Below are 13,278 nucleotides of genomic sequence, written 5' to 3'. Positions count from 1 at the left end.
TGTTTTCTAAAATACCAAGTCTAAAAATAGTTAATTTAATATTTTAAAAATTACTTTAATTAATAGTCTAAATATTTTAATATATCTTAGTATATACCTTCTATTTATTTATTTTCTTATTTATATTTATTTATTAAGGTAGTTGTTCCTTCCTCTATTTTTAATATATATAATATCCTACTTAAAGATATTCTATATAAAATTATTATTTTTAAAAAATACTAAAATTATTCCAGAAAGCATCCTGTTACTATAAATCTTAATAATATTTAAAACTTTTTTTTATATTAATACTAAAAAAGCTGTTAAATTTACTACTATATATATAAAGTATTTATATAACTGTTGTTATAAGCCCTTATTTTTTATATCTGGTAATATAGTATATTTACATCTCTACTATAAATATACTATATTATTTATCATAAAAAAAGCTATTACTCTAGTATATTAGCCTATTTTATATTTTTAATATTATTAGTTATTATACATATTAACTTAACTTTTCTAAATTATAAAAAATATATCCAGTTATATTAATTGTGTAATTGGAACTGGTCTACTATATTAATAATCTTAATTCTTTTAAATATATATTACTTAAGCCGCCTAAGGTAACTAATAAAGCCTTTTTTTAATAATAATAATTACTAAAAAGTTAACTACATCTTAAAGTTATATATAATTTATTATAGTTAATATTATATACCAGTCTTCTAATACCTTATTTATTAAAAAGAATATAGTTTAGAAAATAATATATAGGTCTATTTATTTAATATCAACACACCTAACCTTATTTATATATTTAAATATTTTAAATAAGTTGCTATATTAAAGATATTAACTTGCTGTTTATTTATATATCCATCCTCTCCTTTTCTTTATACTTAAGAATATTAATCTTTATATTTTTTATTCTATATATTTTTTATATTTCCAAATATCTTACTATTTTATATATTTTATTAATTACAGCTTTGTATATTCTTGTCTATTACAATTCCTATTTTTATATATAGCATCTTATATATTTAATTAACTATAATAAAAACATCTATCTTAAAGTACAGTATATATAATATTTAAATATTTAATATTTATTATTAGCAATATTCTGCTGTTTATCTATTGCCTCCGCCCTTTACACTGCCTATATAGCAGAACTTCCCGCGCCTTATATTCTCACCCTTTCAAACTTCTTCCTCAAGAACTTCATTATACTTAATAATATCATGAACTTCATTCTCACATATAGCAATCTTTATACTTTTTTTATTATTAAATTATTAAATACTATATATATTACCTTTATTTTTTTTAATTTATAGTATATTTACCCTGTTATATTTATTATACAGCTTAAGCCTACCCCAGTTAAAACTAATTTATATAGCTGTATATCTACTAAGCTGTTTTATATTATTAACAAATACTTCTCCAATAAGAACTGTTGGATAGTATTTAAAATTTTTAATAAATATACTGTTTATTACAGTTAATATTATATATTTATTATATAATATTTTACCTGCTGGCTTAGATATAGTTTTAAAAATAATATATAAATCTATACCTCCAATATTACTACAGATAAATAAATTAAAAAGTATAAAGATTATTATACCTTTTAGTTTTATATATTTATTGATATTAAAATATATTATCTTATTTTTTACTTTTATTACTATTATTATATTTAATAATCTAAATATATTGTCTTTATACTCTGTATTCTACACTGCTACAACTTTATATTTTTATATTTTTTATACCCGGTATTTTGTACTTTGTATACTATATTAAAGCATTTTCTATATTTTATATATTTAAAACCACATTTATATATTCTAGACTATTTTATATTACTTATATTAATTTATTTATATATATACTTCTAAGAATATCAGTCTTAAAGACCAGTATTTATAGTATATATTAACTGTATTAATTATTCTGCTGTTTTATTTATAGACTGCTCTAGTCACTGCCTAAGCAGAAGAACTTCAGCCTTGCCAATTCTTTGGACTTCCTTATCTTCATCAACTTAATCAACTTACTTATTTATAAATTCGTCATACTCTACATTTTGACATTATTATTATCATAATAATACTTTTAACCTGCTCTTAAACTTAATTTCTAGTATGCTACTATACTTTAAAAATAGCAAAAATAAGTTGGTAAATTATTGACTGCTACTATTCTATACCTAGCTGACCTATTTTTCCTTAACAATCAGCTGGAATCAGTACCAAATGTGTATTTTTTTTAGAACATCGGGAGTGGCTTGCACAAACAATGTGCATTGACTGTATGATAGAATATTTATACTTGAGATTGCTACTTAAGGATGGTGATAATCTAGCTGAGATCTCCCATTATGTCTTCATCAACCCCAAAAGCAGCATGATCAATACTGCCCCTACTGCTTCCTTTTCCTGCAACACCAGACAACCCCTGGCATCTCACAAGAAGATCGATGTTCTCACGGCCTATCTTTAACTCATTGTTACATTCCTCACTGTTGTAGGTCAATACCTTAAGTGCATGGCTTTTTGTCACTAGCCCAACCCTCATTCTGCTTCGACTGCAATAATAAGGCTGTGTTGACTTAGGTAAACGCAACATGCTGAAAGATCGATCACATGGCCTTTGTAAGAGTCGTGCCTCTAGCACTCCTGACATCACGAGAAGCGCAATCAAATTCTCAATCTTTGCCGGCGAATCCAAACCCGAAGACGCCGCTATTCCTGCGATATCTTTTGTTGTCAGGGCCGAGAAAACGCTGCACAGCTTGAGTACAAGAAACATGTCATAGGCCTGGAAAAGCTGGCGAACAAGGCCAGAGTTGAGATCCTGGTAAGGTATCAGCAAAGTTTGCTAGTATTGAATGTTGCCCATGCATTGACTCACAGCACACCAAACCGATTTCCCCAAGTCCGCCTCAGTGCGCAATCTCTGCTCATCCGACTTTACAAAAGCATCTGCAAGGGAAAGATAGGGTCTTGCGACTGCTTGGTATATCTTCATCACATGTGAGGATATTATCTTTGGAGCAGTGACGAGCTAACTCAAGTGATTAGTCAAATTCGAATAAAAATCTCATCCCGAACACCCTACTAACTTACCTTTCCGTGTCTCAGTAAACCCACAAGCACCCATTTTTTGAATGCTTCAATCATGACCTTGCTTACTGAATTGACAACAGGCAAAGAAATCACAACACTCAACCAGTGCAGGGCCTTATCCCACTCTTTAAGTGCTATGTATATCATGGCACCGTAAAGATAGTGCTGCGCAACATCCTTGTGTGTCAGTCTGGGAGAGATGCCGGGTGCCTCAACGATACAATTGTTGGCATCGCTGTTCGAAGCTAGCAGGTATCCGTTGCCACCCCTGGCAGGCTGCTCCAAGCTTGTATGAATACTGGATATATGTCTATCAAGTACGGGCAATGCGTAGCTATAAGACTGCGATAGAAGGCACAGTCGGAGGAACCTTGCGTGCAATGAGGAGAATTCACACACGTTTTGATCAAGTCGCATTATTGCGTCACTCAACACGCGCACTGCTAACAATGCCTGCTGCATGTTAAATGTCTGAGACATGTAAAGAGATATTTAGAAGGGAGACTCGCCTTTGAGTCACCCTCTGCAGCATCTAGAATCATATTCACCAGTTGACGCCATTCATGGCCCGCGAAACGAACCTGAGGCCCCTTAAAGTCCCCCAGAAACTGTACGGCTGGAAACCATAGCCGGCCACCGGGCTTGATGTCGTCTGGTAAAGCACTTCTTGCTCTGCTGCGTGCCAAGTCAATCTGATACAGCAACACGAATAAGTAGGGTAAAGTGTGCTCGTGGGGACTCAGGTCCTTTGCAGAGTTAGACTCCAAATCAGTACAAACTCTGATAGAGGCCGAGTATGCCCGTCATATTCCGAGGAAACGTATATCTCTGCTTACAGTTAAGACAATCTCGCTGAGAAGGCTGTGACTTGTTCGCCGAAGAATAGCGATCAACTCCTGCGCCCGGCATTGATAATCCTTTTCTGAAAGAAGGTCTTGTGAACGCAGATGGGATGATAAAGAGATAATGTGCTCAACAGACTCTGCCATGATTAATAAGGCCGGGTTTGATTTCAAGGTTTCGAGGAAGAGCGAATAACCCCTGCGCCCAAATAGGGACTGGCTTTCAAGGTTTCGATGATTGAAGCAATCTCACATGGATGGTGCAATAGAAGTAATGCCCAAAGTGATGTTCAACGCCAAAGCAGCCTGGGCTAGGCGAAGCAGGTAAACGATGTTCTCCACTAGCTAGAAGATGCTGCCGAGGTTGAAGATGGGATTCCGCCGACGTGACCCCAGGGCGTTATCCTAAGGATGCTGCCTTTAGGGTGTACAGGCCTGTAGTAAATTTTATGCAGCGGGGCAAATGCAGACTGCGAGATGTTATCTCGACATATATCTCAATATTGTGTAACAAGTTCTTCTGATTCCGGCGATCCGGCAGGGAGCAGCATAACGCACCGCCGGAGACCCCACCAAAATACGGACGAGTCCACATGTCCTTTTTGGTTAGCAGCATTGTTTACAGGTTACCTTGGATCCTTAGCGCCGCCCTAACCATGACTCACTGACCGAATTCTGGGAACTGCACCCCGGATTCCGTGATCAGACGGCTCTCTGAACCTGTATTGGTAAAACATTGAGCACATTCACTTGTATTGTGGTCTACAATGTCCCTCACAAATTCCTCACCAGCGGAGATCGCGAAATCTGCGTCTGTGGCGTCTCGTCTTTTAGCAACCCTATCTGGGGCTGAGAGGAACGACGCTCTGACAGCGCTCCACGAAGCCCTTGCGAAAAGCCGGAATGATATTCTGGCAGCCAATTCGAGAGATGTTGCAGCTGCCGAGCGCGCAGTTGAAGCCGGCGTTCTCAACCAAAGTGTTCTCAAAAGGCTCGACCTGTCACGACCCGGGAAATTTGAAGATATGCTTCAGGGTATCTTGAGTGTCAGAGACTTGCAAGATCCAGGTATTTATTCCATCAAATTACCGCGAGACCTTTCCCCTGCGATGTGACCAAAGAGCTGACGTGATGAAGTCGGAAATGTGACCATGAGGACACTGCTGGATGACGGCCTGACGCTCGAAAAAGTTAGCTGCCCCATCGGGGTGTTGTTGATCATCTTTGAGGCTCGCCCTGAGGTGATCGCCAACATCGCTGCCCTTTCTATCAAATCTGGAAATGCTGCTATCCTCAAAGGTCTGTCTATTCTTCTCTTTCACAAAGATCGCCTGAAACTGATAGTGATCAAGGTGGCAAGGAATCTACTGAGTCTTTCATCGCGATATCCAAGGTGATTTCCGAGGCTATCGCACACACTCAGGTGCCCAAGGCTTCGATCCAGTTGGTGGAGACACGAGAGGTCGTCTCTTCCCTGCTTGCTCAAAACACCGACATTGACTTGGTTATACCCCGGGGTTCCAAGGATCTTGTCCGTTTCGTACAGGACAACACCAAAATCCCTGTTCTGGGCCATGCAGACGGTCTTTGCTCAGCATATATACATCATGACGCCGATCCTGATGTTGCTGTAAAGGTTGTTGTGGACTCCAAGACCGACTACCCGGCAGCGTGCAACTCCCTAGAGACCTTACTCGTGCATGAAGATGTACTCCATACTATCTTTCCTGCTGTTGCTGGGGCTCTTTTAGCTAAAGGAGTATCACTCCGTTGTGATCCGGCTTCAAAAGATGCGCTTTCGAGCAAGATCGTCGCTCAAGAACAGTCCTTGGTCTCGGAGTCTATCGCCTCTGATTACGAAACCGAGTTCTTGGACCTCATTCTGGCGGTAAAAACCATACCCAGCGACGATTCACCTGGGAAAAGCCTTGACGCAGCAATTGCCCATATCAACAGGCACTCGTCAAAACACACTGACATGATCGTCACGAGATCGAGAAGCACTGCAGAAAGGTTTATGAATGGCGTTGATAGCGCCGGAGTTTTCTGGAATGCCTCGACGAGATTTGCAGATGGGATGCGTTATGGTTTCGGTACGGAGGTTGGAATCAGCACAAACAAGGTCCACTCAAGAGGCCCCGTTGGCTTAGATGGATTGACCATTTACAAGTATAAAATCCGGGGGGAGGGCCACAGAGCTGCAGATTATTCCGAAACAGGTAGTGGTAAAAGCTGGAAACATGAGGTGCTACCTTTGTGAAGTGCTGTTACATATTCCATCATTACAATTGAACGTTTTGAATCCATTTTCATTTTCGTGGCACCCAAGCTTCTCTACCTGATTATTCATGACTAACAGATTGCCTGTCGCAGACAGTCGAAGTAATCGGGCGCTGGCCATGCTTCAAAATCACGTGGTTAAGGTTGGGCTACATGATCCTGCAACACTGGGCAGCATCTACTTAACAAGGAAAGTACGAGTCCGACCACTATTTTAAACCTTGAAACCACGAGACCTTCTCCGACCACGAGCACGCTCGAATTTGCGGCCCTTGCTGCGCACATATGGTTTCTGTAACGTATTAGCATGGTCCAATCCACTGAGTCTATGTAACATGCCTTGTGGCTGTGGGGACCGAAGCCGAAGTGTTTCACAGCCTCTCTGGCATTCTTGGGCCCGCGGAGCAGAAGAGTATTGGCTCCAGTTGGTGCGCGCAGAGCAAGCTGATCGAGAGTAAGAGTCTCACCACCGGCCTTCTCAATCCTGGCGCGAGCAGTGGCAGTGAAGCGGAGAGCGGCAATCGAGAGCTTGGGGACGGTGAGGAGGCGGTTGTCATCGGTCACAGTTCCAATCACGACAATTGTCTTGCCCTTGTGGGAGTCGGTAACGTTGGAGACAATGCGAGAGACAGAAACGGGGGGGCGGTTGATCCGGGACATGAAAAGGCGACGGAGCACGACCTTGTTGAAGTTCGATTCCGTGCGACCTGATATGGAGCAAATTCATCAGTCTTCATTCGCTGCGCATCTGATGTTCAGGAAGTGGTTGGTGTCATACGGGCGAGAAATCGATAGAGCTTCACCAAGACCTGCAAGTAAACGTTCTCGCTCTTGGGCGCCTTGCGGTGGGTGCCGCGCACATGGTGGCGATCCAAGTCGATACCTATAGAGAATCAGTACTTATTCGGTTCACATTTCAGCGATAGCAACGCCTATCGCAAGTTTGACAAAAATGAATTCAAAGCGACCGATAACATGCACCGTCCGCAGCATTTAGAAACGTACCCATGGCTACTGATTCTGATGGGACACCTGTAGGTTAGCTGGCTATCGCACCCGTAGGTAAAATGAAGCTGCTCAGATTTTTAGTCTACGATTTTCAGATGGACGGTGTGTGCGGGTTGTGCCCTAGTCTAATCCGTAACAGGTTATTTCCAGATGCCTGGCTGCCTGGCGCCTCAGGCAGTACCACTGGATAACTTTATTCTGGCCCGTAGGTACGTGTACCTAAGTGTAATGCACAGCTCCGCTCCACCTTGGTTCATGTCTTTGTAATTAAAAATGTGTTCTTGTAGTACTAGCTTGTTCTTAGACCCATAGTTTAGCTTACTTTTATCTGCGTAAGAGCATTCTTGAAGTTGATGTTATCTATGGATAGAAGAAACCTTTATATTCTTGGCTTCTTCTTCTTCTTCTTCTGCGCTTGAAAACATTACCAGAATGAAGAGTATCATGTTGTATTTTAGGAACAATTACTCTTCGACGGTAAACAAAAGTCCTGCTCGTTCCAATGGGAGAATTTGCAGGTTTTATTCCCCCACTGTGTCTATGTGTCTTCGGTGATCTCTGTTCTTGTTGACGGGAGAAATTTATCCACGCGATAAGATGTACGGCGGTTGTATTCTCATATCTCGCCCATGCTAACAAGGAAGTCCCTTGTCAGCTCAAAGCTGAGCCAGCTGCTGGCCATACTTGGGGCCACTTTCAGGAGATTTGGAACAATTCCTTTGAATAGGCCTCGTATGCCTTCCTCGGCCATAATAACTTTCACAGCATCTACAACCGATGTGTATTTATATCCCATCCCCGACATTGTGTTAATCTGAAATCGTCGACGTAAAACATCACTAATAGAAGAGTGAGCATAAGGTAGTCCGTGTGTGAGGATGACAATGTGTGGGTCTCTTACAATGGATACGTGCAGGTTTGAGCCACTGCCCCGGAAACTGCCCCGGCTAACAATTTACGAACGGAACTCGGCGTTGTTTCGCCTTCCGGGGTGAGATAAGTGCGAACCGACTCATATGTCATGAAATTGAGGCCAACCTATACCTGTCAGTTCATAGGCAATATTTGTCAGTTGTTTTGTTAATGCGGTCCTTACGTATGGGGCAACACCAGCCACTGTGGGGATTATCCCCCGATACAATGCTACTATTCCACCTTCATTCTTGTATATTAGGATCATCGTTGTAAGCATGCCCGGCAATGGCTCCCCTGCTCCCCGCTGGCCGAGCGCCGCAAACGAGGCTGACTGGATAGAAAGCCGAGTTCTGACTATGTCTAGAGGATAGGTCACGGTCACGGATGTAACCCCTGCAGCAGCTCCGCATAAGAGGCGCCTGATAGGGGACAAGTCTGTATTAGGAGAAGGCTCTGCGAACTATAGGTGATCGAGTCAGGTAAGGCCAGCCTTCTACTAGGCTTCACATGAGAATGCCCAAGGGGAATGTTGCGACTGAGTCCGGGGCTTTGGACAAGCAGCGCTGAACTCACTGACTTTCTTGTAGAGATTATAGCTTCCGAATTGGACGGCGGAGTACGGCACAATGCGGATGCAGTTGGTCCCGTTTCCCCGCAGATATCCCTTCCAGCCTTCTTCTTTGCCTATTTTCACCAGCGCTTTCCATATCGATAGTTTATATTCATTTCGCCCGACACTTTGTATTTGTAGGAGGATCTTGAGACGTTCAAGTGGGGAGACAATGGTCCTGGATACGGCCCCGGCCACCCCCCCGGCCACGAAAGCTGCGGCAACAGGTTCGGAAATCCTCCTCTTGATTCTACTACTCAGAGTAGGCGTCTGTACAGGGAAGTCGTCCTGGGATTATCCTTGGGTGTAAGTGCGCTGATTGTCTGTTACATGCCGGCGGTCATACCTGGGAAGTACTTGACTTTTGCATGTTGGGCACTTCGGACAACGCAACTTGATTTTCGCCCTCAGCGGATGAGACTGCGTCTCGGGGATTTAAGCTCATTGTCTTATCAATATGCGGCTTCCGAGCCGAACTATATGCATTCGTGGGAAGCTTGCAGTAGAAGATAGCACACAGGACTAGAGTAGTGTATATCCGCCTGGTTTTGTCGAACTTTTGCGATATCTTGGTACTATAAGATGATGTAGATGTGTGGATGGAAGTGCCTTGACGAGCTCATTCGGTCTTTCTATATGGAGATGGAGGGAAAAAAAGTAGAGAGCTTGAATGTCAACGGTAGGAGCGCAGCAGCTTGGGAATGAGATGACAACTGGGCACTACTCCACATTAGGGTCAAGAGGCCCGCGGCGCTGAATACACATGCTCTAAGTAATTGGTGCTAAAACAAGCCTAGTCAGTGGAGGACTAAATCAACTGGCAGGATGATAAACGCAGTCAGGTGCCAAGATTATTGATGAAAAGCATCAACAGAAGTGTAGTGCTTTATGGGCAATAATACTTTTTGCTCCACCAACTCAACCTGTATGCATAGTTTAACACAATGCAAATACTTATTGCTTGGCAAACCCCACACACCTGCACCTTATTGTAACAACTTGACATGTGTATATTAAGAGTATCTGGCAGCTATATAGCCCATTTAAGGTAGAAGCAGTAGAATCTAAAATTAATAACCATAAATATTTTTATACCTCTTATGAACAAGAATATCATATAATAAGTTATATATAGAAAAGAAAAATATAAGGCTGTTTGTATTTCTAAAATAAAGAATAAAAAAATGATATAAAGAGCAAGATATTATTACTAATGATTATATAGTCTACTATACTAAGATGCTTGGTAGAATAAATATATACGAAGTATTTAAATAGTCTTATAAAATCATTAGCTCCTTAATTTATTATTTTAACATAAATGAACAGTAAACGTAAAAAGTTTATTTAGGTATAGAATAGTAGCAGTCTATTAGGTTTTAGACTAATTCTTACTATTAAAAGAATATAGTAAGATTTTAGAGGTTAAGTACTGAAGAAATTTAGAGTTATTGTATTGGAGTTTTGGTACTTTTTATAATATTCGGACACTTCATATTTGTTATTAGCAATGTTCTGCTGTTGGTTTGTTACCTCCGCCTCCTATACTGCTTATATATAGTAGAATTTTCTGTTCTTACTCTTCGAAACTTCTTTCTTAATAAATTTATTATAATTAATAATGTAAGTATTGTTTTTTATATATAGCAATCTTTATATATAATAATATATTCCCTGGCTATCTAGATATATATTCTATATATCTTTAAAAAATACTACTATTTTTTACTTTCTTCTCTTAATTTACTGTTTTAGCTGTTACAAATACTTTATCTTAATACTGTTAATTTTTTTATATTTTATATCTATAGATTCTGCTGCTTACAGTAATTTCTATAATTCTAAATTTTTTACTTTATCTTTACTTATAGATTACTTAATTTATAAAGCTCTGCCCTACGTATTTAATTAATTTATTGAATCTATATATATTTACTTAAATCTCTTGTATTCAAAATTATGCTTTGCTATATCTACTGCTTTTATATATTATATTATAGACTATTTTATTTTTTTTATATTAACACTTTCTATCTACTTATATTTGTTATTTTTTTATTTTTATATATATTTTTTACATTCTTGATATTATATATATTATATTTATATATTTTGAATTAAAAATATTTTAAATTAAATATATTTTAGTATAGCTGTTATTAGAGTTTGCCTATTAGATTATATAATTCTATAAAAAAAGCCTAGTACATTATAAAAAAAACCCTAATAAAAATGTATTACATTATATTTACTATATTATACTCTCAATATCTGCTTTTTTTATTAAAATATGAATTATATTTATAGACTTAGAGTACTGAGTAATCTATCTTATATAAAAACCATATTAATTTTTTACTAATTAATTCTATACAGATTAAAGTTTTAATTTTTACTTTTGGTATTTTCAAATAATTTAATTAAGTATAATAAACTGCTTAGCTATATTTATTTATATTAAACTATATATTTATTGATTTTATCTTCTACTATACTAATTATTTGAATTTATACTAGTTAAAATACTAATACTTTCTTACTACTATTACTATTATATATTTTATACAGTTTTCCAAACATCTAATCTATAGTCTAATTCTTAAAGATAATAAACTTTTTAAAATATATAATACCAAGTCTAAGTCTAGACTATTTTAAGGATTAGATACTACATTCTTTGTCTATAAAGTTTATATCTAGAACATCTTTTAGTTGACTGCAGAAATTAGTTTGTAAAATATATTTCTTTAGTTTATTTTTAATAATTTTGATAAATCTTTCCAGTTCTGCTGCTTTACTATTTAAAATATAAACATATACTTTAAAATATATTAAATAAGGTAGTTTACAGCTTAGCTGTATATAAAAGTAAAGTATATATAATTTTAAAACTTCTAAATAAAGGGGTTTAAAAATAATAAACTTAGTACTGTATCTAGTATTAAGATTTTTGAAACTTATTTCATATTATAAACAATCTTGCTATTATTCCTGGTATCTTGGGATCTTAATAAATATAAAATTAGCATAATTAAAAATATTAATTTAAAATATAGTATTAAATAAAAATTCTCTAGCTATATTAGATGTAATAAAACACAGATATAAGTATAAAAATAAGTTAATGTCAATACTGTATTATAATAAATACTAATATATTTTAGTACTTTTAAAAATAATATTTAAAGTCTTTAATAAAGTCTTTAAAATCTAAATACTACTTTGTATACTTATTAGAATACTTTTTATATTAATTTCAACTATATTAATCCTTTTACTGCACCCTATAGTAGTGGTTTATTTAAAAATATGTTCAATAATTTTTAATAGTAGCAGTTTTAGTAGTTCTACTAGTCCCGGTAGTTTTAGTAGTAGCCTATTTTAAATTGTTTTTAATTTTCTTATTCTAATAATTTCAAGTATATTGCCTATACTCTATATTTAGAGAAATTAAGGTCTAAGATAATTAGTTACTTTTATTCTAATATATCTAGTAATAAAGTAATAAAGAAGATTAATAATAATATATATTATTAAAATATAAATACTTTTCTTAACTACTTATAAAATATTATTAAGGATTATAGAAAACCAACTGTAAAAGTATACCTTTAAAATATCTATAGAATACTATATCTATGTAGTATATAACTGGCTTAACTAAAATTAAAAAATATCCTATAGTAAAAATCAGCCTTAATAAAATTAGTTAAAAAAGTTAAAAAGTGCTTTAAACCTAATATTGTTAGCTTAATTAATATATTTAATAGTATATATTATAGTCTATCTGTTAAGGAGCGGGTTGGTGTCTGGTTTTTAGTTGGGCTGGGTAGTAGAAATAACAGTATAGGCTGGATAATTCTTTATAACTGCTTTTCTAATATATTTTTTAGCTACTGGGTTAGGCTATTTTTAGATTTATAAATAAAATATAAATTAAAAAGCTATAAATAGATTTAAAAGTAGACAGGCAGTTAAGAAGATTACAGATTATATATAAAGCAGTTAAAAAAACAGTTAAATTATTAAAATAAAATAAATAAATTAAATTAAATAAAATAAATATATTCAATTAAATAAATTAAATTAAATAAAATAAATATATTCGATTAAATAAATTAAATAAATTAAATAAATTAAATAAATTAAATAAATTAAATAAATTAAATAAATTAAATAAATTAAACTGGTAAAATAAATAGAATAGGTAGAATAAATATATTAAATCTATATTACAATAATATTTTTTTTAAAGCTAAGCTTTTTAAAATATAGACTATAATTTATTAAAATAACAGTAGTAGAAGTTTTTAACTATTTAATAAATATTTTTTAAATATTAAATTAGCTTAGTAGTTAAATCTAAATATTTAATTTATTTTATAATATATATTAGTTAGGGGCAACCACATCCTCTATAGTTTTATATAAAATTAAAAATATTTTTAATTTTCTATTTTTTTAATTTATTAATTTTTATATAAAATAGTAG

The 13,278-nt window shown here is 35.6% G+C and overlaps 4 protein-coding genes across 4 annotated transcripts; 1 reads left to right on the top strand and 3 right to left on the bottom strand.

The window, feature by feature from the left end:
- Positions 1-2,280: 2,280 nt before the first annotated feature.
- BO86DRAFT_134768 (putative COP9 subunit 3) lies at positions 2,281-4,551 on the bottom strand. The gene is made up of 5 exons (XM_025666133.1): positions 3,968-4,551; positions 3,641-3,877; positions 3,132-3,584; positions 2,917-3,069; positions 2,281-2,859 (listed from the first exon to the last, which is right to left on the bottom strand). The coding sequence occupies exons 1-5, from the start codon at positions 4,118-4,120 to the stop codon at positions 2,365-2,367; spliced, it is 1,491 nt and encodes a 496-aa protein (XP_025525986.1). The 5' UTR covers positions 4,121-4,551; the 3' UTR covers positions 2,281-2,364.
- On the top strand, positions 4,484-6,402 carry BO86DRAFT_411151 (glutamate-5-semialdehyde dehydrogenase). The gene is made up of 3 exons (XM_025674557.1): positions 4,484-5,041; positions 5,111-5,272; positions 5,326-6,402. Exons 1-3 carry the CDS (start codon positions 4,741-4,743, stop codon positions 6,231-6,233), a joined length of 1,371 nt encoding a protein of 456 aa, XP_025525985.1. The 5' UTR covers positions 4,484-4,740; the 3' UTR covers positions 6,234-6,402.
- Positions 6,262-7,322, bottom strand: BO86DRAFT_390574 (60S ribosomal protein eL18). Its single transcript, XM_025672428.1, has 4 exons — positions 7,259-7,322; positions 7,032-7,136; positions 6,593-6,960; positions 6,262-6,545 (listed from the first exon to the last, which is right to left on the bottom strand). Exons 1-4 carry the CDS (start codon positions 7,260-7,262, stop codon positions 6,468-6,470), a joined length of 555 nt encoding a protein of 184 aa, XP_025525984.1. The 5' UTR covers positions 7,263-7,322; the 3' UTR covers positions 6,262-6,467.
- Positions 7,323-7,747: 425 nt separating this feature from the next.
- On the bottom strand, positions 7,748-9,595 carry BO86DRAFT_390572 (putative mitochondrial carrier protein). The gene is made up of 5 exons (XM_025672427.1): positions 9,133-9,595; positions 8,754-9,074; positions 8,358-8,636; positions 8,163-8,299; positions 7,748-8,100 (listed from the first exon to the last, which is right to left on the bottom strand). The coding sequence occupies exons 1-5, from the start codon at positions 9,229-9,231 to the stop codon at positions 7,878-7,880; spliced, it is 1,059 nt and encodes a 352-aa protein (XP_025525983.1). The 5' UTR covers positions 9,232-9,595; the 3' UTR covers positions 7,748-7,877.
- Between the last annotated feature and the right edge of the window lie 3,683 nt (positions 9,596-13,278).

Source organism: Aspergillus japonicus (genome assembly GCF_003184785.1).
Source record: "Aspergillus japonicus CBS 114.51 unplaced genomic scaffold BO86scaffold_38, whole genome shotgun sequence".
Classification (NCBI taxonomy): Eukaryota; Fungi; Ascomycota; class Eurotiomycetes; order Eurotiales; family Aspergillaceae; genus Aspergillus; species Aspergillus japonicus.
Note: the sequence above shows the minus strand (reverse complement) of the source record. Positions and strands in the feature narration are given on the sequence as shown.

Excerpts from the sequence above, each read along its gene's own strand:
- BO86DRAFT_134768 (XM_025666133.1), bottom strand. The coding sequence starts at position 4,120 with ATGGCAGAGTCTGTTGAGCACATTATCTCTTTATCATCCCATCTGCGT. Across the intron at positions 3,878-3,967 it reads TCAGCGAGATTGTCTTAACT|GACCTGAGTCCCCACGAGCA; the intron begins GTAAGCAGAGAT and ends AACTCTGCAAAG. Across the intron at positions 3,070-3,131 it reads GTTTACTGAGACACGGAAAG|CTCGTCACTGCTCCAAAGAT; the intron begins GTAAGTTAGTAG and ends CACTTGAGTTAG.
- BO86DRAFT_411151 (XM_025674557.1), top strand. The coding sequence starts at position 4,741 with ATGTCCCTCACAAATTCCTCACCAGCGGAGATCGCGAAATCTGCGTCT. Across the intron at positions 5,042-5,110 it reads CAGAGACTTGCAAGATCCAG|TCGGAAATGTGACCATGAGG; the intron begins GTATTTATTCCA and ends GACGTGATGAAG. Across the intron at positions 5,273-5,325 it reads AAATGCTGCTATCCTCAAAG|GTGGCAAGGAATCTACTGAG; the intron begins GTCTGTCTATTC and ends ATAGTGATCAAG.
- BO86DRAFT_390574 (XM_025672428.1), bottom strand. Across the intron at positions 6,961-7,031 it reads GCTCTATCGATTTCTCGCCC|GTCGCACGGAATCGAACTTC; the intron begins GTATGACACCAA and ends GCTCCATATCAG. Across the intron at positions 6,546-6,592 it reads TCGGTCCCCACAGCCACAAG|AAACCATATGTGCGCAGCAA; the intron begins GCATGTTACATA and ends AATACGTTACAG.
- BO86DRAFT_390572 (XM_025672427.1), bottom strand. The coding sequence starts at position 9,231 with ATGAGCTTAAATCCCCGAGACGCAGTCTCATCCGCTGAGGGCGAAAAT. Across the intron at positions 9,075-9,132 it reads AAAAGTCAAGTACTTCCCAG|GACGACTTCCCTGTACAGAC; the intron begins GTATGACCGCCG and ends GGATAATCCCAG. Across the intron at positions 8,637-8,753 it reads GCTATAATCTCTACAAGAAA|TTCGCAGAGCCTTCTCCTAA; the intron begins GTCAGTGAGTTC and ends GATCACCTATAG.